The following is a 24027-nucleotide window of genomic DNA, read 5'->3' as shown; positions in this document are numbered from 1 at the left end:
GTGTTTTAAATACCTTAAATTGACAGCATACCTTAAATCACAAGATTGATGACTAAATTCTAAACTGGTTACAAAAATGCTAATAACACAGATTTAAATCTGTTTATCGTTCCTTAATTCACTTTTTAAACCCTCAATTTGCTTTTTGTTGTTGCTAGTTGCCACTGAGTTGATTGTGACTCATGGCAACCCATGTGTACAGAGTAGAACTGCATATATAGGGTTTTTATGTCTGTGACCTTTTGGAAGCAGGTCACCAGGCCTGTCTTCCAAGGTGCCTCTGGGTGATTGAAAGCGTGAGCCTTTCAGCTAGTAGTCAAGCGCTTGCATCACCCAAGACTCCTGATTTGCTTCCGAGGATTGCATTGAATTTAGTTGATTTTTGAATAGTCTTTTTATTATTTTAATTTTTATTGTGCTTTAAGTGAAAGTTTACAAATCGAGTCAGTCTCTCGTACAAAAATTGATATATATCTTGCTATATACTCCGAATTGCTCTCCCCCAAATGAGACAGCACACTCCTTCCCTCCACTCTCTATTTTCATGTCTCTTCTCCCCTCCAGACAGGAGATGCCAACATAGTCTCATGTGGTACTTGATCCAAGAAGCTCACTCTTCACCGGTATCATTTTCTATCCCATAGCCCAGGCCAGTCCCTGTCTGAAGAGTTGGCTTTGGGAATGGCTCCAGTCTTGGGCTAACAGAAGGTCTGGGGACCGTGACCTCCAGGTCCTTCTAGTCTCAGACCATTAAGTCTGGTCTTTTCATGAGAATTTGGGATCTGCATCCCACTGCTCTCCTGCTCCTTCAGGGGTTCTCTGTTGTATTCCCTGTCAGGGCAGTCATCGGTTATAGCTGGGCACCATCTAGTTCTTCTGGTTTCAGGCTGATGTAGTCTCTGGTTTATGTGGTCCTTTCTGTCTCATGGGATCATAATTACCTTGTGTCTTTGGTGTTCTTCACCCTCCTTTGCTCCAGGTGGGTTGAGACCCATTGATGCCATCTTAGATGGCTGCTTGCTAGCATTTAAGACCCCAGAAGTCACTGTCCAAAGTGGGATGCAGAATGTTTTCTGAATAGATTTTATTATGCCAGTTGACTTAGATGTCCTCTGAAACCATGGTCCCCAAACCCCTGCCCCTGCTACACTGGCCTTCGAAGCATTAAGTTTATTCAGGAAACTTCTTTGCTTTTAGTTTAGTCTGGTTGTGCTGACCTTGCCTGTATTGTGTGTTGTTGTTCCCTTCACCTAAAATAGTTCTTATCTGCTATCTAATTAGTGAAAACTCTTCTCCCTCCCTCCCTCCCTCCTCTCATAACCATCAAAGAATATTTTCTTCTCAGTTTAAACTATGTTTCCAGTTCTTATAATAGTGGTCTTATACAATATTTGTCCTTTTGCAACTGACTAATTTCACTCAGCATAATGCCTTCCAGATTCTTCCATGTTATGAAACGTTGCACAGATTCATCATTGTTCCTTATGGATGCATAGTATTCCATTGTGTGAATATACCACAATTAATTTATCCGTTCATCCATTGATGGGCACCGTGGTTGCTTCCATCTTTTTGCTATTGTAAACAGTACTGCAGTGAACATGGGTGTGCACATATCTGTTCGTGTAAAGGTTCTTAATTCTCTAGGATATATTCCAAGGAGTGGGATTCCTGGATCGTATGGTAGTTCTATTTCTAGCTTTTGAAGGAAGTGCCAAATTGATTTCCAAAGTGGCTGTACCATTTTACATTCCCACCAGCAGTGTATAAGTGTTCCAGTCTCTCCACAGCCTCTCCAACATTTATTATTTTGTGTTTTTTGGATTAATGCCAGCCTTGTTGGAGTGAGATGAAATCTCATTGTAATTTTGATTTGTATTTCTCAAAAAAAAAAAAATAAATAAATTTTTTTTTTTCTTTTAATGACTAATCATCCTGAGGATTTCCTCATGTATCTGTTAGCTACCTGAATGTCATCTTCAGTGAAGTGCCTGTTCATATCCTTTGCCCATTTTTCAATTGGGTTATTTGTCTTTTGTTGTTGAGTTTTTGCAGTATCATGTAGATTTTAGAGATCAGATGCTGATTGGAGATGTCACAGCTAAAAACTTTTTCCCAGTCTATAGGTTATCTTTTTAGTCGTTTGGTGAAGTCTTATAGATGAGCATAGGAGCTCCCAGTTGCCTAGTTTCTCTTCTGCATTGTTAGTAATGTTTTGTGTACTGTTTATGCCATGTGTTAGGGCTCCTAGTATTGTCCCTGTTTTCTCTTCCATGATCTTTATTGTTTTAGATTTTATATTTAGATCTTTGATCCATTTTGAGTTAGTTTTTGTGCATGGTGTGAGGTATGGGTCTTGTTTTATTTTTTTGCAGATGGATATCCAGTTATGCCAGCACCATTTGTTAAAGAGAGTGTCTTTTCCTCCTTCAGCTGACTTTGGGCCTTTGTGAAATATTCATACGTGGTTAGATTTATGTCTGGATTCTCAATTCTGGTCTACGTATCTCTTGTACCAGTACCAGGCTGTTTTGACTACTGTGGCGGTATAATAGGTTCTAAAATCAGGTAGTGTGAGGCCTCCCACTTTGTTCTTTGTTTTCAGTAATGCTTTACTTATCCAGGGCCTCTTTCTCTTCCATATGAAGTTGGTGATTTGTTTCTCCATCTCATTAAAAAATGTCATTGGAATTTGAGTCAGAATTGCATTGTATCTATAGATGGATTTTGGTAGAATACGCATTTTTACAATGTTAAGTCTTCCTATCCATGAGCAAGGTATGTTTTTCCACTTACGTAGGTCTCTTTTGGTTTCTTGCAGTAGTGTCTTGGAGTTTTCTTTGTATAAGTCTTTTACATCTCTGGTAAGATTTATTCCTAAGTATTTTATCTTCTTGGTGGCTACTGTAAATGGTACTGATTTGGTGATTTCCTCCTCGGTGTTCTTTTTTTGGTGTAGAGGACTCCAACTGATTTTTGTATGTTTATCTTGTATCCTGATACTCTGCTTAACTCTATTTTTGCAGTAGTTTTCTTGAGGATTCTTTAGGGCTTTCTGTGTATAAGATCATGTCATCTGCAAATAGAGATACTTTGACTTCTTCCTTACCAATCTGGATGCCCTTTATTTTTTTTTATCTAGCCTAATTGCTCTGGCTAGGACCTACAGCACAGTGTTCAATAAGAGTGGTGATAAAGGGCATCCTTGTCTGGTTCCCAATCTCAAGGGGAATGCTTTCAGACTCTCCCTTTAGGATGATGTTGGCTGTTGGCTTTATATAATAAATGCCCTTTATTATGTTGAGGAATTTTCCTTCTATTCCTGTTTCCCTGAGAGTTTTTATCATGAATGGGTGTTGAACTTTGTCAGATGCCTTTTCTGCATCAATTGATAAAATCATGTGTTTCTTGTCTTTTGTTTTATTTATATGATGGATTACATTAATTGTTTTTCTAATGTTGAACCATTCCTGCATACCTGGTATGAATTCCACTTGGTCGTGGTGAATTATTTTTTTGATATGTTGTTGAATTCTATTGGCTAGAATTTTGTTGAGGATTTTTGCATCTAAGTTCATAAGGGATGTAAGTCTGTAATTTTCTTCTTTTGTCGTGTCTTTACCTGGTATTGGTATCAGGGATATGCTGGCTTCATAGAATGAGTTTTGGAGTATTCTGTCCTTTTCTATGCTCTGAAATACCTTCAGTAGTAGTGGTGTTAACTGTTCTCTGAAAGTTTGGTAGAACTGTTCAGTGAAGCCCTCTGGGCCAGGGCTTTTTTTTCTTGGGAGTTTTTTGACTACCTTTTCAGTCTCTTGTTATGGGTCTCTTTAGTTGTTCTAACATGTGTTTGCGTTAGTTTTTAGGTAGGTGGTGTGCTTCTAGGACTTCATCGATTTCTTCTAGGTTTTCAAATTTGTTTGAGTACAGTTTTTCGTAATCTGATATGATTCTTTTAATTTCAGGAGGGTCTGTTATAATATCGCCCATCTCATTTCTTATTTGGGTTATTTGCTTCCTCTCCTGTTTTTCTTTTATAAGTTTGGCCAGTGGTTTATCAGTTTTGTTAATTTTTTCAAAGAACCAGCTTTTTTGGTCTTGTTAACTCATTTGTTTTTCTGTTTTCTATTTTATTTAATCCTTCTCTAATTTTTATTATTTACTTTGTTGTGGTGCCTGAGGGTTTCTTTTGTTGCTCCCTTTGTATTTGTTCAAGTTGTAGGGATAATTCTTTGATTTTGGCACTTTCTTTTTTGTATGTGTGTGTTTATTGATATACGTTGACCTCTGAGCACTGCTTTCAATGTGACCCTAAGGTTCTGATAGGAAGTGTTTTCATTCTCATTGGATTCTTTGAATTTCTTTATTCCATCCTTAAAGTCTTCTGTAACCCAGTGTTTTTCGAGCAGGGTATTGTTCAGTTTCCAAGAGTTTGATTTCTTTTCCCTGCTTTTTCTGCTATTTCCACTTTTATGGCCTTATGGTCAGAGAAGATGCTTTGTAATAATTCAATACTTTGGATTATCCTAAGGCTTGCTTTATGACCTAATATGTGGTCTGTTCTAGAGGATGTTCCACGTGCACTAGCAAAGAAATTTACTTGGCTGCTGTTGGGTGGAGTGCTCTGTATATGTCAATAAGGTCAAGTTGGTTGATTGTGGCATTTCGATCTTCTGTGTCTTCACTGAACTTCTTTTGGATGTCCTGTCCTTCATCGGAAATGGTGTGTTGCAGTCTCCTACTATAATTGTGGAGGTGTCTATCACACTTTTCAGTTCTGTTAACATTCGTTTTGTGTATTTTGAAGCCCTGTCATTGGATGTGTAAACATTTAATATGGTTATATCCTCCGGGTGTATTGTCCCTTTAATCATTGTATAGTGTCCTTCCTTGTCCTTCGTGGTGGATTTAACTTTAAAGTCTATTTTGTCAGAAATTAATACTGCCACTCCTGCTCTTTTTTGATTGTTATTTGCTTGATATATTATTTTCCGTCCTTTCAATTTTAGTTTGTTTGTGTCTTGTAGGCAGCATATAGATGGGTCGTGTTTTTTTAATCCATTCTGCCACTCTCTGTCTCTATATTGGTGCATTTAGTCCGTTTACATTCAGTGTAATTATAGATAGGTGTGAGTTTCGTGCTGTCAGTTTGATGTCTTTTTTTGTGTGTTTTTGACAGTTTCTTTTTCCCACTTAATTTTTTCTGCTGAGTGTTTTATCCTTATATATTGTCTTCTTATTCGTTGTTGATTTTGTTTCTGCTGAGTCTCTGTTTTTTTCTTGTATTTTATTTTGATGAGTAGGATAGTTAGGCTTCTTTATGATTACCTTAATATCTGCCCCGATTTTTCTAAGTTTTAACCTAAAGTTTATTTCTTTTTATCGCTTGTCTTACTCTCCATATGAAAGACCTATAACTGTATTTCTTGTTGTTGTTGTTAGGTGCCGTCGAGTCGGTTCCGACTCATAGCAACCTTATGCACAACAGAACGAAACACTGCCCAGTCCTGTGCCATCCTTATAATTGTTGTTATGCTTGAGCTCATTGTTGCAGCCACTGTGTCAATCCACCTCGTTGAGGGTCTTCTTCTTTTCTGCTGACCCTGTACTTTGCCAAGCATGACATCCTCCTCCAGGGACTGATCCCTCCTGACAACATGTGCAGAGTACGTAAGACGCAGTTTCGCCGTCCTTGGTTCTAAGGAGCATTCTGGCTGCACTTCTTCCAAGACAGATTTGTTCGTTCTTTGGGCAGTCCATAGTATATTCAGTATTCATCGCCAACACCACAATTCAAAAGCATCAACCCTTCTTCAGTCTTCCTTATTCATTGTCCAGCCCTCACACCATATGATGTGATTGAAAATACCATGGCTTGGGTCAGGCGCTCCTTAGTCTTCAGGGTGACATCTTTGCTTTTCAACACTTTGAAGAGGTCCTTTGCAGCAGATTTGCCCAATGCAATGCGTCTTTTGATTTCTTGACTGCTGCTTCCGTGGCTCTTGATTGTGACTACTGATTTTGGTCCCCTTGCACTTAACCTTAGAACAACTGTTCTTGCCCAAAGGCTGAGAGTCTTAAAAATTCATTTTCTCTGAACAGTCTTTGCTGCAATAAAACATGAGTTAGTTAACTCACCATCCATAAATGGCTTTCCTTGCTTAGTTAACAAGTGAACCCCTAAGAGACAATTTCGTTATGGTCTCATTTTCCTTTTTTGCTGAGAAATTCAGCTTGACGAGATACTCTTTTACATTTTCTAATTTTTCTGACTGTTGCTTTCCTGTGAGTTGGGAATATTTCCTGTGATGAGTGCTTGGTCTCATAATGTGGACATAGTGTATTTCAGCATAGCTGTAAGGTCACTGCATAACAAACCCGGTGCTTTGCCACCTTTTTTGTTGTTAGGTGCTGTTGAGTTGGTTCTGACTCATAGTGACTTCATGTATAATAGAATGAAATACTACCTGGTCCTGTGCCATTCTCACAATGGTGGTTATGATTGAGCCCATTGTTGCAGCCAGTGTGTCCACCCATCACATTGAGGGTCTTCCTCTTTTTCACTGACTGCTTTACCAAACATGATGTCCTTCTGCAGGGACTGATCCCTTCTGATAACATGTCTAAAGCATGTGAGTTGAAGTCTTACCATCCTCACTTCTCAGGAGCATTCTGGCTGTACTTTTTCCAAGACAGATTTGTTCATTCTTCTGGCAGTCCACGGTATATTCGTTATTCTTCACCAACACTCTAATAATTCAAGTGTCAGTTCTTTGGTCTTCCTTATTCATTATCTGGAAGCCCTGGTGGCATAGTGGTTAAGAGCTACAGCCGCTAACCAAAAGGTTGAATCCACCAGGCACTCCTTGGAAACCCCATGGGGCAGTTCTACTCTGTCCTTTAGGGTCGCTATGAGTCAGATGGACTCAACATCAAGGAGTATTCATTATCCAGCTTTCACATGCATATGAGACAATTGAAAACACCGAGGCTTGGGTCATGTGCACCCAAAGTCACATCTTTGGTGTTCAACACTTTAAAGAGGTCTTTTGCAGCAGATTTGCCTAATGCAGCATGTCATTTGATTTCTTGATTGCTGCTTCTGTAGGTGTTGGGTTGTGGATCCAAGTAAAGTGAAATCCTTGATACTTCAATCTTTTCCCCCTTTATCATGATGTTGCTTATTGGTCCAGTTGTGAGGATTTTTGTTTTCTTTATGTTGGGGTGTAATCCACACTGAAGGCTGTAGTGTTTGATTTTCATCAGTAAGTGCTTCAGCAAGCAAGGCTTTGTCATCTGTATAACACAGTTTGTTAATGAGTCTTCCTCCAATCCTGATGCTGCATTCTTCTTCATATAGTCTGGCTTCTTGGATTATTTGCTTGGCATACAGATTGAATAAGTATGGTGAAAGGATACAACCCTGATGCACACCTTTGCTGACTTTCAACCACACAGCATCCCCTTGTTCTGTTTGAACAACTGCCTCTTCGTCTGTGTATAGGTTCCTCGTGAGCACAATTAAATGTGCTGAAATTCCCATTCTTTGCAATGTTATCCAATGCCTTAGTCATCTAGTTCTGCTGTAACAGAAATAGTGGATGGCTTTAACAAAGAGAAATTTACTTCCTCACAGTAAAGTAGGCTGAAAGTCCAAATTCAGGGTGTCAGCTCCAGGGGAAGGCTTTTACTCTCTGTCAGCCTTCTCATCAATCCTCTCCTGGACTAGGAGCTTCTTTGCACAGGAACCCTGGGTCCAAAGGACACGCTGTGCTCCTGGCACTGTTTTCTTGGTGGTATGATGTTCCCCATCTCTCTGCTTGCATCTTTCTTTTGTATCTCAAGAGATTGCCTCAAGGCACAATCCAAACTAACACAACTGTCACCCATCCTCCCTCATCAACATCATAGAGGCAGGATTTACAACATACAGGAAAATCACACAATACAGGGAATTGTGGCCCAGCCCAGTTGATATACAGATTTTTGGGGGAACATAATTCAATCTATGGCATCCAGTAACAATATAATCCATACTTTGCTTCTTTAAAAACGTGACACTCAAAGTCTACTTTCCTGTTCTTGTTTTGACATGGTGAGTATGCGCTGGTAATAAAAAATAAAAAGTTGCAGTGTGGCAGTATATGTGGCACTCGAAACACTTTTACTGGGAAGAGTGCAACTAGTTATCTCTGCTCTAGTGCAAAAGCGGCCATAGAGCCCGGTTCATTTGTGCACACTGAACATATGCACAATGAGATTGGCATTTCATATCATTTTAACGTTTCATGAAATTTTGACAATTTTTTTTAAACTGTTTAAGAATATGAACCATTCTTAGCTCACAGGTTTTACACAAATAGGTGGTGGGCTGGATTTGGCTTACAGGCTGTAATTTGCTGACCCTTGGTGTGAGGATTTCTGTAGTTCACGATATGAAATGCTTACAACATGCCTGACTTACAGTGTTACTTGGCCTTTTTTTTCACAGTGCTTGTTTTCTGTGGGCATTTGGTGCCTCCTGGTTGTGTGCTCGTTGTGGTTGAGGACCACCACCATCTGTGGATGTTGTTTTCCTACTTGTCTCCATTTCTGTGGGCAGAAGGGTGGGTGTCAGCAAGGGTGTGTCTCCAGTGTGTTTCCTGGGCCCAGAGGTGCTGGCCTTCTTCCCTCATGAGTATGCAGCTGTGGGCAGACTCCTAGTACTGCCAGCACATGTGCAGATATGGGGACGGGCTGTACCCTGGGCCGTTCCACATTCAGGACCGTGACTAACCCCAGCTGCTGTCTAGGCCCCCTCCGGCTCCCTCCCATTGCCTAGAAAGGCCCTGTGCCCACTTCCGCACGAGTCCTCCCCCCTGTGAGTCTTAGGGTCTGGTTTCCCCTCTGTCAAGCCAATCAAACCTCAGTTGCTTCTCTTCTTTCAGGCATTCCTTATGGTTGACACTTCATTTTGTTTTCTGTACCATTGTGATTTATTCTTTTTATTTCAGACATGTTTTTCACATATACTTTTGGTTATTTCTTATAGTTTTATGTCTTTGTTGTAATTTCCTGTTTATTCATTATGAGCATATTTTCCTTTATATCTGTGAGCATAGTTAGACTATCTGCTTTAAAACCTTTGCTTTTTCCAACGACTGGACTTGGGGTCATTCTCCATTGATTGTCTTCCCTCTTAAGATTGGGTCACATAGTTTTGTTTCTTCATATGTGTAATAATCTTGGATTTATCTAGTAAATTGTGAATAATATACACTCTCTTGATTTGGTTACGATCCTTTGGAGAGTGTTGATTTTTTTTGTTTTAGCGGGCTCTAAACTCTGTGTTGCCAGGTTGGACAGCAGCTGAAATCTGTTTGAGTTGTTGAGCCTTAGGTGGGATGCTTGGAGTTGGCCTGTAGATGTGGTTCAGAGTCAGCCAGAGATGTGGGTAGAGTTTGTGGGATTGGGGCTTTCCTCTCTGGCTCTTTCTTTTCAGGGTTTCCTCCCTCACTGCCTAGCCTTTGAAGTCTCCACTTCTGGGGTCATGATGTGCGGTCATATGCTCTGCTGGTCTTACATTAGTGAGTTCTGTCTCCTTCAGCAACGTTTGAGGGGCTCTGACAGAAGGAAGCTAGTTGTGGCTCCAGTGAGTAGAAAAGTATGTTCTTGTGATAGCTAAGATGGGGCCAAGCTGGCTAAAATTTGAAGATTAGAAAAATATGATGCATCCTTGGCCATTGCTTAGGTGTTTCATGGGCTTGAGCCTTTGATTCCGTCTCTCTTGATGCATCCTGGCATTCTCAGATTCCAGAGAGCTGTAGATCTGGGGTATTCAAACCTTGCCCAATATGTTGGGATGCACAGTACATGTGAACACACTCATATACACCTAAAAACGTAATGCATTCATACATGCACACGCATACAAACACATGCACATGCATACACATGAACACGCACATGCATACACATGAACACCCACATGCACGCACACACATGCAAACATGTATCTGTATACACATATGCATGCATACCCACATGTGCATATGGCCTCAGCTCCTTGGTACGCTTACATATACATACACATACACTTACATACACTACACCGTGACCTTATTTGGTACCACAAAAAACATAGGCCAGTAACTATCTGAAAAGGTGTTTATCTTCACTAATAATCAAGGAAGTGCAAATTAAAACAATATCTAGTTTCCTTCACCAGTCAGATCCACAGTGATTAAAAAGGCTGACATTGTATTCTGTTGGCTGCAGACATTCTTTCACTGTGGATGGGGTTAGCAGTGGGACATCTTTGGAGGGTATTTTGGCAGTATGGATCAATGTCTTAAACAGGCTTTAAACCTGTTAACCCTTGGAGCACACAATCCACCTCTAGGCATTTTTCTACAGAAGTACTTCTGGTGATGAAAGATTTGTGCTCAGAATTGCTCACTCCCTTCATTTAAAAAAGCAAACAGCCCAAACAATCCAAAGGTCCATTGGCAGGGGGTTATCAGTCATGCTGCAGAGCTGCTAATGGCAGATGTTGACCTGGAAAGGTGTGGGGGGGAGGGGTGTGTGCCTCACTGCTTGAAGAAGCACTGGGTGAGATGAAAGAGGACTCCCGTATGCATCTCCTGTGTTACTTGTTTTTCTTTAAATGAGTCACATTACTTTCATGTTTAATACTTCCCACTCGCCCACCTCCAACTCACACAGGTTGCCTTACCTGGGGGAAGGAGAGCTTGCCCTTAGAAGGACGAGGCTAGCTGTTCCATGCCTGACCTGGCCTGCACCTGCTGGGCTGCCTCAGGGCTGCATTTGCTGGGAGGAGTCACCTCACTGGTTGATACAGCCTGCAACCCGCCTGGCCCCCAGCTGCTTGGTATGTTTCTGTGACAGTGGTTTGCGGTGGCTCATGGTTTCCATGTAGGCGGCGTGTCTGCCTATGAGCAGGCTCACGTTATCACTGCTGCACTTGTCTCTGAGCCAGGCGAGGGGCTTTGTTCCTCACCAGGACAGCTGTACTGCACACCTCCAGCTCCGGAGGCATGATGGGATGGGGCAGGTGCTTCCAGGGAGGTGAGTGTCTCAGGTAGTCTCAGTCAGAGAGGCCACCGTGGCTCAGGTTGATGGGTGGCGTCTACCATAGCCTCATGCCCCGGGTCTGAGGCATCCTCAGGTGCCCTTGCTTGGAAATCACGAGAGGTGCGAACTCTGCTGCACTGACCAGGGGGTGGTCCGAGTGAATGCTCTGGACAGGACGGCTGGGGCACTGAGTTTGTTAGAGTTTCTAATTATGGAAGAAACTACTTCCTGCATGGCTGAGATGACCCTTGAGATGAGGGTGGGTGGGTGTTCCTGGGCCACAGGCAAAGCCCGTGGCTTGCTGGCCTTGGAGGGCTGTAGGGCAGGTGTATCCTGTGGTGAGGAAGAGACAGCAGGGGAGGGTGTGTGGCCGGAGCACCCTGCCCAGGTTCCTGAGGTCTGATGGGTAGTCTTCATGGGACCCTCCTCCCGACGCAGCTCATACCCTACTACCCTTGATCTCCTGGTGCCCTGAGGTCTCTGCAGTGCTGGTGTCTGCGTCTGGCCACATCCCTTCCCAGCTCCAGCCTGGCTTTTCCTCCCTGAGGGCATCCCTCACACACCCCCCATATAAAGAGCCTTTGAGTCAGCACAGTCAAGTGTGAGGCCAGTTGAGCAGTGCCTGAGGCCCTTCCCGGGGCTGGTCCTGGTAACTGTGCAGGCTAGACCCTGACTCTGAGGCTATGGAGGAAATGGGCCCCGAGAAGTGACCCAACTGGCCGTGGGGGGAGCAAGAATATGGAGGAGGTGCTCGGGGGTGGGGTGAGCTCTGTCCAGAGGGGCAGATACCGCTTCCCCTCTTGTCCACAGTTGTCATGTGACCTGGGGTTGTCCCAGGTGTGGTCAGGACTCCCTGGCCTCATCCGGTGACTTTTCTTGGACTGGGAAGTGTGTGGGTGGGGGTGTCTGTGGCCAAGGATTGGGGTAGCCTTGCCTTGGAAATGTCCCCTCCCAATGCCTGAGGACCCCTGGGAAGAGGGAGGCTTGGGTCTGCCTGCAGCTTCATCTCAGAGAAGGTGAAGTGTATAAAGCATTCGTAGTGTCTCCTGAAGGGAGTGTGGGCCCTGTAAGGGTACACAGGCTTGTGTGGGAGCCAGAGGGGCACATGCCAGGAACAGAGGGGACAGGCGCCTGGCACGTCCTCAGTCTCTTTGTCTGTAGGAGGGTGCACAGACAGTGGTCTGGGCACAGGTGAAAGAGGCCACCCTCAGGATGCCTGTCTCTGTGCTCTCCCAGGCTGGGTGCTGGCCCCTGCTGGTGCCCTGGGAGGGTCCTGCCTTCCTGTTGGGGTGGGCACGGGGCCAGAGCTTGGAGCCACCCTGCTCCTGGGTTAGCTAATGGCTGCCTGACTGTATAGACACAGGGTCCCTTCACCTAGGGCCTGGGCAGCTCTCAGCAGGAGGTGGTGCTCAGCTGCCCCATAGCCTCCTCTCACCTCGGCCTGCTTTCATGCACCTGAGAGCTGGCTGGGATGTCAGCAGACTGCTCCAAGAGGGGACAGGTGAGACTTGGGGACAGTTCTAGGGAAAATGAGGTCTTCTTGCTCATCCGTCTTAGTGGAAGTCTGTCCTGTGGGCATGTGGGCAGGCTACCAGGGTATGTGTGTGGGGGGGGTCAGGTGTTGGTGTGGTGTCTTCTGCCTGGTAGGGTGTACAGCTCTGTGAGGATGTGTGGCTCTGTGCTGGCTCCCTGAGACCTGCATGCTATAGTCTGTGTGCACACTGTTACTTTTTAGTCTCCTTATCATGCATTGGACTTGCATAACCAGGCCAGCTGCCTTCCTGCCTTGGGCTATCAGTGTGCCATCTGGAGCTGCAAATAGGGTGATAGGGTGTCGGCAGCCTCCCCAGCACCTAGGCACTTCCTGACACCCAGTCTGGTTCCAGTCTTGCCTGGGGGGCTCTTCTTCACAGGGCACTGTGGGCAGGGGTAAGAAGAGGAGTTCAGGAGGGGCAGTTTGTTGTACATATCGCTTGCTGTGTTGCCCTCCATCTTCCTGTGCAGAACCTCAGGGCTGGTCTTTATTGGAGGGAGACAGAGAGGAGGGGGCTGTGCAGAGGTTGGCTGGACCTACCCAGGCTGTGTGGCCCTGGGCTGGTCTCCTCCCTGACAATGCTGTATCTCACACAGCTGCTCTGAGATTTAACGTGGAACATGGGTGTTATGCAGTCATCTTGGGATGTGGCACCAGGAGCTTAATGAATCGTACCCATGGTTGTTGTCAGTAACGACCAGCCCCTGTCCTGCCACCCCTGCAGGGTGGGACCTGGGCCCAGACAGGACCATCCTTGGCAGACACAGAGATGTGGCTGGTCCAGAGCCCAGGTCCACCCAGGAGTTTGGGGCTTGAGTGTCGTAGCCATGAGCCTGGGCAGGTCAAGTGATTTTGACCATTAGGATCTTCAGTTCCTTATTGGTGAAAGAAAGCTGGTGGTGACCCACCTGCCTCACAGGACATGGTGAGGGTGGAGTAGTGACCCCTTAGAGCACTCTGCTGGAAGCTCGTTAGCGCCCCAGGGGAGAGCATGCTCATGGGAGAAGACCTTACAGGGAGCACATCACAGGGAGCATCTCACGGTGGCACCCTTCAAGGGCAAGACTTCATGGGGAGCATCCTCACAGGAAAGACCTTATGGGGAGTACCCTCATAGGGAACATCTTTCATAGGGGGCACCTTACAGGGAGGACCTCATGGGTGGCACCCTTCATAGGGGCACCTCATGTGTAGGATCTCTTGCAGGGTGGACCTGCAAGGCCCTAATGCAGGAAGCGGGTGCGTGGCTCCTGGTCTGCACCTTTGTCTGCAAATGCGTCTGCCGGGGAGCCCCTCTTCCAGGGGAAGGAGAAGGTGAGGGCCAGGTGCTTGGGTGGGGGTGGGGGAGGTGCTGTCATCTGTCAAAACTGTTGGGGGTGCATTCTGCACCTCCTCTGTGTGGTCTGTCCCACAGGGGCTTTCTTTGGGACTGATGTGCCCAGTACAAGGGGCCCGAGCCCATTGTCCCCCTGCCCTGCCCTTGGTGAATTCTCCTGGGGTCATCCCCAGAGGATGGCTCTTTAGGGTGTCAGTTGCCAGCCCGCCACGGCCTGTCATTCACTGTCCCAGAGCCAGGGCTTGGAACTGTCACCTGCCTGAACAACAACATCCTCCGGATCGACTGCTACTGGTCAGCCTCAGTGCTGGACCAGGGCGCTGACCACTGGCTCCTCCTCACCAGGTGAGGGAAAAGGGCAGGCGCGCCTGGGTGGGGCAGGGGCAAGGGCAAGGGTGGGGTCGCCACGATAGTGGTGCTGACATATGTCCTTCCCAGCGACCACACTCCAGGCAGCAAACACAGGTGTGTCTTTCGGGCCGGTGCCTGCTCTGTGGAGCTGCCGCCCGAGGAGGTGCTGGTGCCCACTGACAGTTTCACCATCACGCTGCACCGCTGCATTGCTGGGCAGGAGCAGGTCAGCCTGGTGGACCTGCAGTACCTGCCCCGGAGACATGGTGAGCCGGGTGCCCTGGATGCTGGACAGGCCCTGTAGCCCATGCCCCACCACCCCTGGCTCAGCCGATACCCCCAGTCCTGCCATGTGAGACTAGGCCCGGGAGGACTCCTGGGGCTGCAGCCTCACGTGCTTCCCTCTGTTCCAGTCAAGCTGGACCCCCCATCTGCCTTGCAGAGCAATGTTAGCTCTGACTATTGTGTCCTGACCTGGAGCATCAGCCCTGCCTTGGAGCCCATGGCTGGGCTACTTACCTATGAGCTGGCCTTCAAGAGGCAGGAGGAGACCTGGGAGGTAACACTCGACTGCTTCTCCTAGCAGGCAGCCCACCCACAATGGGAGATGTAATTGTGGAGTGTGGAGGGACCTGGCCATGAGAACAAGAGGGGACCACGGCCAGGAGTGTGTGCACCTGTGTGTGTGTGTATATGTGCATTTGTGTGCAATGACACGTGGGTGTGTATGTGCGTGTGTACACATGGCTGTATCTCTGTGTTTATGAGCCTGTATTTGCCTGTATGTGCATGTGAATGTGTGTGCCTGTGTGTGTATGTGCATGTGACTACATGTGTGTTTGTGTACACATGTTGCACATGGGTGTATCTTTGTGCATGCATATCACTGTGTGTGCATATGTGTGTTTCTGTGTGCACACTGGTGTGCCTTTGTGCCTGTGTGTGCCTGCCTGTGCATGCCTGTACATCCTCAAGGGTTGACCCCAGCTGGTCACCCCCAGCCCCCCAGTATCTGCTAACTGTCCTGACCCCACAGCAGGCCCGGCACAAGGACCACATTGTCGGGGTGACCTGGCTCATTCTGGAAGCCATGGAGTTGGATCCTGGCTCCACCTATGAGGCCAGGCTGCGTGTACAGATGGCGCAGGAGAATGACATGGCTGAGGAGGAGCGCTACGAGGGCCAGTGGAGCGAGTGGAGCCTGCCTGTGTGCTTCCTTACTCCCCAGAGACCAGGTGGGGCGGCGCCCCTGTCTGCCCCCTGTCACCCTGGAACCCCCTTCCTGAGGCAGTCACCCCCCCACCCCGCCCCAGTTAATCACCATGAAACAACCCCCCACCCAAACTGCAGGGACTTCCAGGACCCAGTAGCTAGAAGTGAGTGTATCTGGTGGTGGAGTGTGGGCGGGGAGGGCTGGACATTCCTTAGGGGCAGGCTGGGCCAATCCCTGCACACAGAAGAAGGTACTGGAATGCCCTGACCCTGACAACTGAATTTCAAGTGGGGAAATAGGCCAGGGGTACTTTAGCAGGCAGGAACCAAACTTCCCGGCTGTCCCAACCCTGTCCCCTTGGCCCAGAGCACGGATGGGTGAGCCTCCCAGTGCTGCAGCTGCTCACAGCCCTGGCCCTACTGCTCACAGGCCCCCTGACCCTACCCTGGGTGCAGCCAGACAGCACCCTCATTGCTGTATCCATCTTTCTCCTGCTGACTAGCCTGATCTACCTCCTGTTCAAGTTGTCACCCAGGTGTGTAGCAAGGAGTGTGGTGGGTGTGGTAGGTGGGGGTACCAAGGGCCAAACCCCTAGGCCCCTGGATGCTCTGCCCCACCCCCTGTCCACCATGGTCTTTGATGAGGCTGAGCCAGGTGGGGGCTCCCAAGTTGCCAAAGGAGGAAGTGGCTGCAACCAGGGCAACTGATGAGGGACCCCTCATGAGTCCATGGGAGGTACTTGGCATCCCTGGCCAAGCTGCCTGGTTTCTTGTCTCCGCTTGGGAGTTTGTTCACTCGTTTGCTTCTTCTGTGAAAACAGTTCTGGACACCTGGCGTGTGCTGAGCTCTGTAATTGGGCCTTGGGTTGGGGGGATCACAGGGAGCAAGATAGAGGGCCTCCTCTGGTGTCAGGTTATGGGGGTGCAGGGGCCAGGCAGGGAGGGGCTCCCAGAGGGGACTAGCCGGGTCAGAAGTACTGGGTGGTGAGTCAGGAGAGGGCCTGGTATGCAGGGGCGAGAGGAGGTCAGACAGCTGGGGCAGAGAGAACAGATGTGTGGGGAAAGGTGTCCTGGGCCCAACCAGACAGCAGAGCCAGGGAGGCTGCAGGTGGGAGGCTGTGGTTGGGGTACAGGGATGAGGGGGACCTGAGTGGAGGCTGGCATGGGTGTCCAGGGGGAGGCGATTCGGCTTCAGCTGGCAAGGGAAGTGGAAGGAATGGAGGGTCCTAGGAGGAGAGATCTGTGGGACCTGAGGGTTGGTGAGGAGGGAATTGGAGGAGCCATGGGGGCAGTGGGTGAGGTTGGATGTGGGTGTGTTGGGTGGGAGTCCTCGTCCGGGTACGGCAGGGAGCTGGGAGCCATCTGCGATGGAGGCCGTGGAGGTCACTTCCGCCTGAGGGCGCCATCACAGCCTTACTGTAAACCAGGTCTGTGGGACCGTCAGCCGGTCACCCCACTGTGGACACAGTGAGAGGGCAGAGCGTGGCAGCTGCAGGAACAGTGCTCACAGTGGCAGGGGCTAGGAGGTGGTGGAAAGGAGCTGAGTCCAGTAGAGCTACCTGCCTCTGGAGTTGGGCTTCAAGGAGCCCTGGCTCCCAGGGCTGTGACTGTCCTCTCCCGGCACAGAGTGAAGAGAGTCTTCCACCAGCATGTGCCCTCTCCAGCTGCATTCTTCCAGCCCCTCTACGAGGTGCACCATGGGAATTTCCAGGTGCGTGCACAGCTGGATCTGAGGTCCAGTGGCCCAGGATGTGGGCTCCAGGCCTCTGTTGGTGCTTTGAGCTTTTTTTTTTTATATCTAAGAAAACCCCAAACTAAATCCGTTGCTGTTGAGTCAATTCCGACTCATAGCAACCCTGTAGGACAGAGTAGAACTGCCCCTTAGAGTTTCCAAGGAGCACCTGGTGGATTCAAACTTTTTGGTTAGCAGTCGTAGCTCTTGACCAGTATACCGCCAGGGTTTCCCTTTGGTATATCTAGTGGGTTGAAATTTTTGCAGTGTCTCAAATGTGCAAAGAATTAGCTTACTGTATTTCCTATTTCTTTCTGTTCTGGTGTCTTCAATCCCATCCTGTGCTCCCTCTCCCTTGGTTCAAGGCATCTCCTGTGATAGTGGTCAGTTCAAAGTGTGGACCGTTTGGGGCTGTCTCCTCCTGTGTGGGCCTCCACCTTCCCCTCCCGAGGTGTCTGTCCTGCAGCCACAGGGAGTGTGTCAGAGGACTATGCTGCCCTCGTGGTGGCCGCTGTGTGGCCCCCCGATCTCTGGGTGCGGGTGGCACCTCTGCCTGGTCTGGACTTCGCACTCCCCTCCTGGTTCCCTTTTGGGACACATGGAAATGCGTCAGATACCCTGGGATCTGACTCCAGGGTCTCTGTCCTGGGATCACCAGGGATAGGGTGGAGAGCCAAGACAGCTCCCCACAGGTGCTCCTGTCTTCTGTGTGGATGTGTACATGGGTTGGGTGGGGGTGCCCTGTGTCTTGCTGCTGAAAGGTCCAGGGTTTTCTGCCCTCCACATCTGTTACCCTCTGTACCTTGGTTCATGCTGCAAGGAGCACGAGGCCTGGTGTGGGGTAAGCTGTTGAGGGGCTGAAGGAACTTGGGGTCCTGGGCAGAGATAGGACTGACACATGGGGGGGGGGTCACTGCTCAGCCTCAGGGTTGTGCCAGGGGGGCTCCCTGAAGGAGGAGGAGCTGCTGGTCCCAGGGTGAGTCCCATGGCCTGTCTGACCCTCTCGTACTATGCTCTGTTCCAGACCTGGACAGGGGCCCATGGAATGGGCCTGCAGCTGAGCCAAGAGGGTGTTGGCGCCCAACCAGGAGCCCCAGGGGCCAGCTGCCAAGAGGCTGTGGCACTGCTCACCTATAGCCCAACAGGCCCCTGGCCAGCTGCCTACTTGGAGGAGGAGGCAAGCCTGCCTGTCCTGGGCTCAGAGGATATGCTGCCGGCAGGGGTCCTGGAGTGGGGGGGGCAGCTGCCTGCCTACCTGCCACAAGAGGATTGGGCTCTTGTGCCCCCCACTAGGCCAGGCCCCCCAGACTCAGAGGGCGGCAGCAGTGACTACTGTGCCCTGGACTACTATGGGGGATGCCATCCCTCAGCTCTCCTAGGACACATGCAGAACCCTATGCCTACCCCCACCTTGGCCTGTGGCCTTTCTTGGGACCAGGAGGACCCACACCTAGACCCCCAGCACCCTCAGCATGGAGGTCACAGTCAGAACCAGGACCCCCATGAAGGGGCTGCTAGAGCACCTCTTGCCCTCAGCAGGTGATGGTCTGTCCCTCACCTGAGGGGCACCTGGACTACCGTCTAGACAGAAGTGGCTCCTCACCCCTTTCCACTCACACCTGTAAGGAGGGGCCTCAGCAGGTCTTGGAAACGTGTGGTGTCCATTTTGACTGTGGTCCCATAGCCGGTCTCCCACCCTGTCCTGCCCCCACCCCTTGAAGGGTCAGTGACCACAGGTGAGATATCCTGACCAGGGGATGCCTCATCTTTTTTGCCTTTCTGAGATTAAAGGACACAGTGGCTACCCTAAACTGCCAATAGCTGGAAGGCGGGGCCCACAAGAGGGTGTACAGGTGAAGGGATCCCGAAAGGTGTGTAGGAAGGAGGGGTCCTGGAGGAGGTATACAGTGGGATGAGGCTCAGAGGAGGTGTGCGGGGGTGGGGTTTTTGGGCCCCAGGGAACAGAAGGGTGGATGCTCAGTGACTGGCTTCAGGGGGACCCCCTCCTGCACCTCCTTGCCCTCGTCCCTCCCAGGCCCAGCAGTGGGTGGGTGGAGCAGTGGGAGCCCAGCCTCTGGAGGCACGTGGTCTCTCCCCAGCAGGCAGGCAGGAAAGCTCTTCAGGGGTTGCGATGGATCTCGGGCAACTCAGGAGGGCCTGGCTGCTGGGCTGTGGGCTGGTGTCTGGTCCTCCTTCCAGTGAGGTGATGGGGCTTGGGGAGCTGAAGGTTTGAAGTCGGTTAGGACTGATGCCCATCTTCCCTGAGCTCTCCTGGATGTTCACATATCCCTTTGTCGCAGCAGAGAGGAGCGCTTGCAGCCCTGCTACCTGGGGGGCAGTGCACCTGTGTGTTTGTGTAGCCCTTGGGTTTAATAGGGTGGTGGGTGTTCACATGTCCCTTTGTCGCAGCAGAGAGGAGCGCTTGCAGCCCTGCTAGCTGGGGGGCAGTGCACCTGTGTGCTTGTGTAGCCTTTGGGTTTAATAGGGTGGGGCAATTCCCCAGATTGTATCTTTAGCATCCAGAGGCAGGGAGGGGTGTGGACGGACGTGAGGTGCAGGCTTCCTCTGCTCTGACCAAATCTAAAAGTACTATCAAAAATTCACTTCCTGGAGCCCATGGGGATGCCCTGGGCTGGTGTATTTATAACAGCATCTCTGTGGTCACCTGCAGATCAGACATGTGATGGCCACAGCAGGGACATGTCTCTTGTGGGGACGCACATTCATCTGACCACAAACCCCCTGCTGAGTGTCCCCTGGAGCAATCAGCCTGGAGCCCTGGGCCCCCACTTGAAGGCTGTGTGTGGAGGCTTGGCCCCTTGGCACCCTGAACCTAAGCCCCCCACTGCTCAAGGGTGACAGTACCTCACAGGGTTTGCTGTGAGAAAATGCTACATTACTCTGATTGAGCTGGGGTAACCCTCAGAGGCATGTACAGAGGCAGGATTATAGTAGAGCAAGGTTCAGGGAATCTCTAAGCTCCCTGAGTTCCCTGAGAGGCAGGGCCTGGGATCAGGGTTATGAAACAGCCATTGGTTGAGGAGCAAAGAGTGTGGCTGTGTATCCAGACTGATTGGATTGTGGAGGGCCTTGAATGCCAGGCTGAGGGAAGAGGACTCACTGCTGAGGGAAGAGGACTCACTGCTGAGGGAAGAGATTCACTGCTGAGGGTGTCCTAGGGCCAGGTTCTTCTTGTTTCTTTTTTTTTTTTTAAATTGAGGTAAAAGTCACATAATGAAATTAACCGTTTCCAGTGTACAATTCAGTGGCATTTTAGTACATTCATGATGTTGTGCAACCTCCACCTCTATCTACCTCCAAAACATTTTATTCACTCCCAAGAGGAAATCCTGTAACTCCTCATTTCTCCCTGTCCCCAGCCCCTGGCAACCACTAATCTATTTTTTGCCTTTATGGATGAATCTATTCTGGACGTTTTATATAAATGGAGTCATACAATATGTGGTCTTTCGAGTCTGCTTTCGTTCACTTAGCATAATGTTTTCTAGGGTCATCTATGTTGTATCAGAACTTCATTTCTCTTTATGGCTGAATAATACTCCATTATATGGATAGACCACAATTTGTTTACCCATTCATCAGGTTTCCAATTTGGGTTCTGGTTCAGCTTAATGGTTACATCTTAGGGTTTGTGTTGAGCTTGGGGTTTGGGTTTGGTTTGAGTTTGGGATAGAGTTAGGTTTCTGATTCAGATTTGAGTTCGGGTTCATGGTGTGGATTCAGGATAGGTTTTGGGTTCAGCTTAAGGGGTTTGGGTTCAGGCTTGGATTTGGGTTAGGGTTAGAGATAGTGTCATCCTTGCTTACTGCACCAAACTGTTAAGTCAAGGTCTGAGATTGCCAAGAAAGACACAACTTACATAGAACAAGATCAGCTCCAATAGTGGGCATCGGTCCCCCATGGCCAGTGGGTCACTCCCACAGCTGACACAGGGCTGGTGGTCTGCATGCACCCCTCTTTCATGCAGCAGTTGAAGGACTTGTTCCCTGCCTGCTGGGAATAGATAGAGAAATGGGGTTGGTCAGGTCCCATATAACGCAGACACGTAACAGTAAGCAGAACAAGGAAAGTTTACTGTGTACCCGGAACAGTAAGAGGATTTCCCCAATAAGGAAGAAGAAACTAGGACAGAGGAAGGCTAAGGTCCCTTCCATTATCAGGGAATGTTCCAGGCCCAAGGCTTATGACAAGGCGGTCCAGGTGGGTGTGGGAAGGCAGTGTGATAGACTGCTTTACCACTTTGCCAGCAGTCAGTGTTATGGATTGAATTGTGTCCTCCAGAAATATGTATTGAAGTCCTCGCCCCTGTACCTGTGTATGTTATCCTGTTTGGAAATAGAGGTTTCCTTTTATCATGTTAATGAGGCTACACCAGTGTAGGGTGGTTCCTAAACCTAATCATTTTTGAATTATAAAAAGAGCAAAGTAGACCAGAGACACACACAGAGGGAAGACAGATGCCAGATAAGGATTGTCTACAGGCAAATAAATGCCAAGGATTGCTGGTTGTTGTTATTAGGTGCCATCAAATTGATTCCAACTCATAGGACCCTATGTACAACCAAACAAAACACTGTCCGGTCCTGCGCCATCCTCACAATGGTTTTGCTTGAGCCCATTGTTGCAGCCACTTTGTCAGTCCATTTCGTGGAGGGTATTCCTCTTTTTCGCTGACCCTCTACTTTACCAAGCACGATGTCCTTCTCCAGGGACTAATCCCTCCTGACAATAAGTCCAAAGTATGTGAGGCATAGTTTCACCATCTTTGCTTCTAATGAGCATTCTGTACTTCTTCCAAGACAGATTTGTTTGTTCTTTTGGCAGCCCATGGTCTATTCAATATTCTTCGCCAACACCACATTTCAAAGGCGTCATTTCTTCTTGGTCTCTCTTATTCATTGTCCAGCTTTCCCATGCGTATGAGATGAGTGAAAACTCTATGTCTTCAAGGTGACATCTTTGCTTTTTAACACTTTGAAGAGGTCTTTGTAGAAGATTTGCCTAAGGCAATGTGTCCTTTGACTTCTTGACTGCTGCTTCCATGGGTGTTGATTATGGATTCAAGTAAAATGAAATCCTTGACAACTCCAATCTTTTCTCCATTTATCATGTTGTTAATTATTGGTCCAGTTGTGAGGGTTTTTGTTTTCTTTACGTTGAGGCGTAGCCCGTACTGAAGGCTGTGGTCTTTGATCTTCATCAGTAAGTGCTTCAAGTCCTCTTCACTTTCAGCAAGCAAAGTTGTGTCATCTGCATATCGTAGGTTGTTAATAGGTCTTTCTCCAGTCCTCATGCCCCATTCTTCTTCATATAGTCCAGCTTCTTAGATTATTTGCTCAGCATACGGATTGAATAAGTATGGTGAAAGGATACAGTCCTGACACTCACCTTTCCTGACTTTAAACCACACATGATCCTCTTGTTCTTTTCAAAGGACTGCCTCTTCATCTATGTACGTGTTCCTCATGAGCACAATGAAGTGTTCTGGAATTCCCATTCATCTCAATGTTATCCATAATTTGTTATGATCCACACAGCCAAATGCCTTTGCATAGTCAATAAAACATAGGTAAACAGCTTTCTGGTATTCCCTGCTTTCAGCCAGGATCCATTTGACATCAGCAATGATGTCCCTGGTTCCATGTCCTCTTCTGGAGCTTCCAGGCTAAGACAGGCTAGGACAAAAGGACTGTGATCTCCTTGTGAAAATTAGCCAATGAAAAGCCTATGGCTCGCAACAAAATATTGGTATAGTGGTAGAAGGTCTGGGTTTGAGCAATCAGTCAAACAGTTAATCAAACCAATCAATTAATTTAATCAACCAATTAATCAGTTGATCAACTAATCACTAAGCCAATCAACCAACTAATCAGTCAAGCTGATCAATCTAGCCAATCAAACCATCATTCAACTAATCAAACAAATAAAACAATAAATAAAAAATAAGAATAAATAATGAATATAGACAAAAATATCCCTTCCCCCCACTGCTGTCAAGTCAGTTCTGACTCTCAATGACCTCACAGGGTTTCCAAGGCTGTAAATCTTAACAAAAATAGACTGCCAAATCCTTCTCCCTTGGAGCCCCAGGTGGTTTCGAACTGAAAACCTTGCAGTTAGCCAATCACAAATAGATAAATTAATAAGTAAATATAAATGAGACAGATATGACATAAAAAAGAAATAGCAAATAGTAACTAAATTCCAAAATAAATTTAAAAATAATTTCATTTATTTTAGTTAATATTCAATTTTAAATTATATTTGGTATTTTAATTATTTTACATAGTAAATATTTTATGTAATATATTTATTTAAAAATTTAATATAATTTGATTTTATTAATTTGATTTTATATAATGTGTTAAGTATTTTATGTATATCATTATTTAATTTTATTTAATATTTTCTGTCAAAATCTTTTCATGTTAATTTAATTTTATCTTATGTACTTTAATTTTATGTTTTATATTTAATATATTTTATATTTAAATTTTAAATTTATATTTAGTTTTATTTTTAATATTTTGTTTAATTATATTTATTATTTAATTTAATTTTATATAATTATTTTATTTTACTGTAAATAATATTTTATTTAATATTTAAATTCAAAATAATTTGTACCATAGTTAAATTTAACATTTAATTTTAATCTGATTTGATATTTTAGTGTTTTGCTTTATTTTACTTTAAAAGTAATGTTTAATACTTTATTTATGTTAACATGTTATGTATTAAATGCTATGGCTGCTAACCAAAGGGTCA

General features: G+C 47.1%; 1 protein-coding gene across 4 annotated transcripts; it reads left to right on the top strand.

Annotated features, from left to right (window-relative positions):
• Window positions 1-27: 27 nt before the first annotated feature.
• Window positions 28-23575, top strand: IL9R (interleukin 9 receptor). Of its 4 annotated transcripts, none has more exons than XM_023557602.2 (9): window positions 28-11067; window positions 13814-13921; window positions 14177-14288; window positions 14382-14560; window positions 14708-14853; window positions 15331-15529; window positions 15937-16042; window positions 17133-17217; window positions 18263-23575. In XM_023557602.2, exons 1-9 carry the CDS (start codon window positions 11037-11039, stop codon window positions 18779-18781), a joined length of 1485 nt encoding a protein of 494 aa, XP_023413370.1. In that variant the 5' UTR covers window positions 28-11036; the 3' UTR covers window positions 18782-23575. The 4 variants fall into 4 exon arrangements, with proteins under 4 accessions (XP_023413370.1, XP_023413369.1, XP_023413368.1 ...); XM_023557601.2 differs by having other exon boundaries at window positions 13802-13921; XM_023557600.2 differs by having other exon boundaries at window positions 28-13921; window positions 15334-15529.
• Window positions 23576-24027: the final 452 nt, after the last annotated feature.

The sequence above is a fragment of the Loxodonta africana genome, chromosome 12, assembly GCF_030014295.1.
Source record: "Loxodonta africana isolate mLoxAfr1 chromosome 12, mLoxAfr1.hap2, whole genome shotgun sequence".
NCBI classification, from domain to species: Eukaryota; Metazoa; Chordata; class Mammalia; order Proboscidea; family Elephantidae; genus Loxodonta; species Loxodonta africana.
The sequence above is the reverse complement of the archived record's forward strand: the minus strand, read 5'-3'. Positions and strand labels throughout refer to the sequence as shown.

Bases quoted from the DNA above. Each gene is read 5' to 3' on its own strand.
- IL9R (XM_003417710.3), top strand. From the start codon at position 13,765: ATGGGTGGCACCCTTCATAGGGGCACCTCATGTGTAGGATCTCTTGCA. The intron at 13,922-14,176 runs GTGAGGGCCAGG...TCACTGTCCCAG, and splicing joins TCTTCCAGGGGAAGGAGAAG to AGCCAGGGCTTGGAACTGTC. The intron at 14,854-15,330 runs GTAACACTCGAC...CTGACCCCACAG, and splicing joins GGCAGGAGGAGACCTGGGAG to CAGGCCCGGCACAAGGACCA.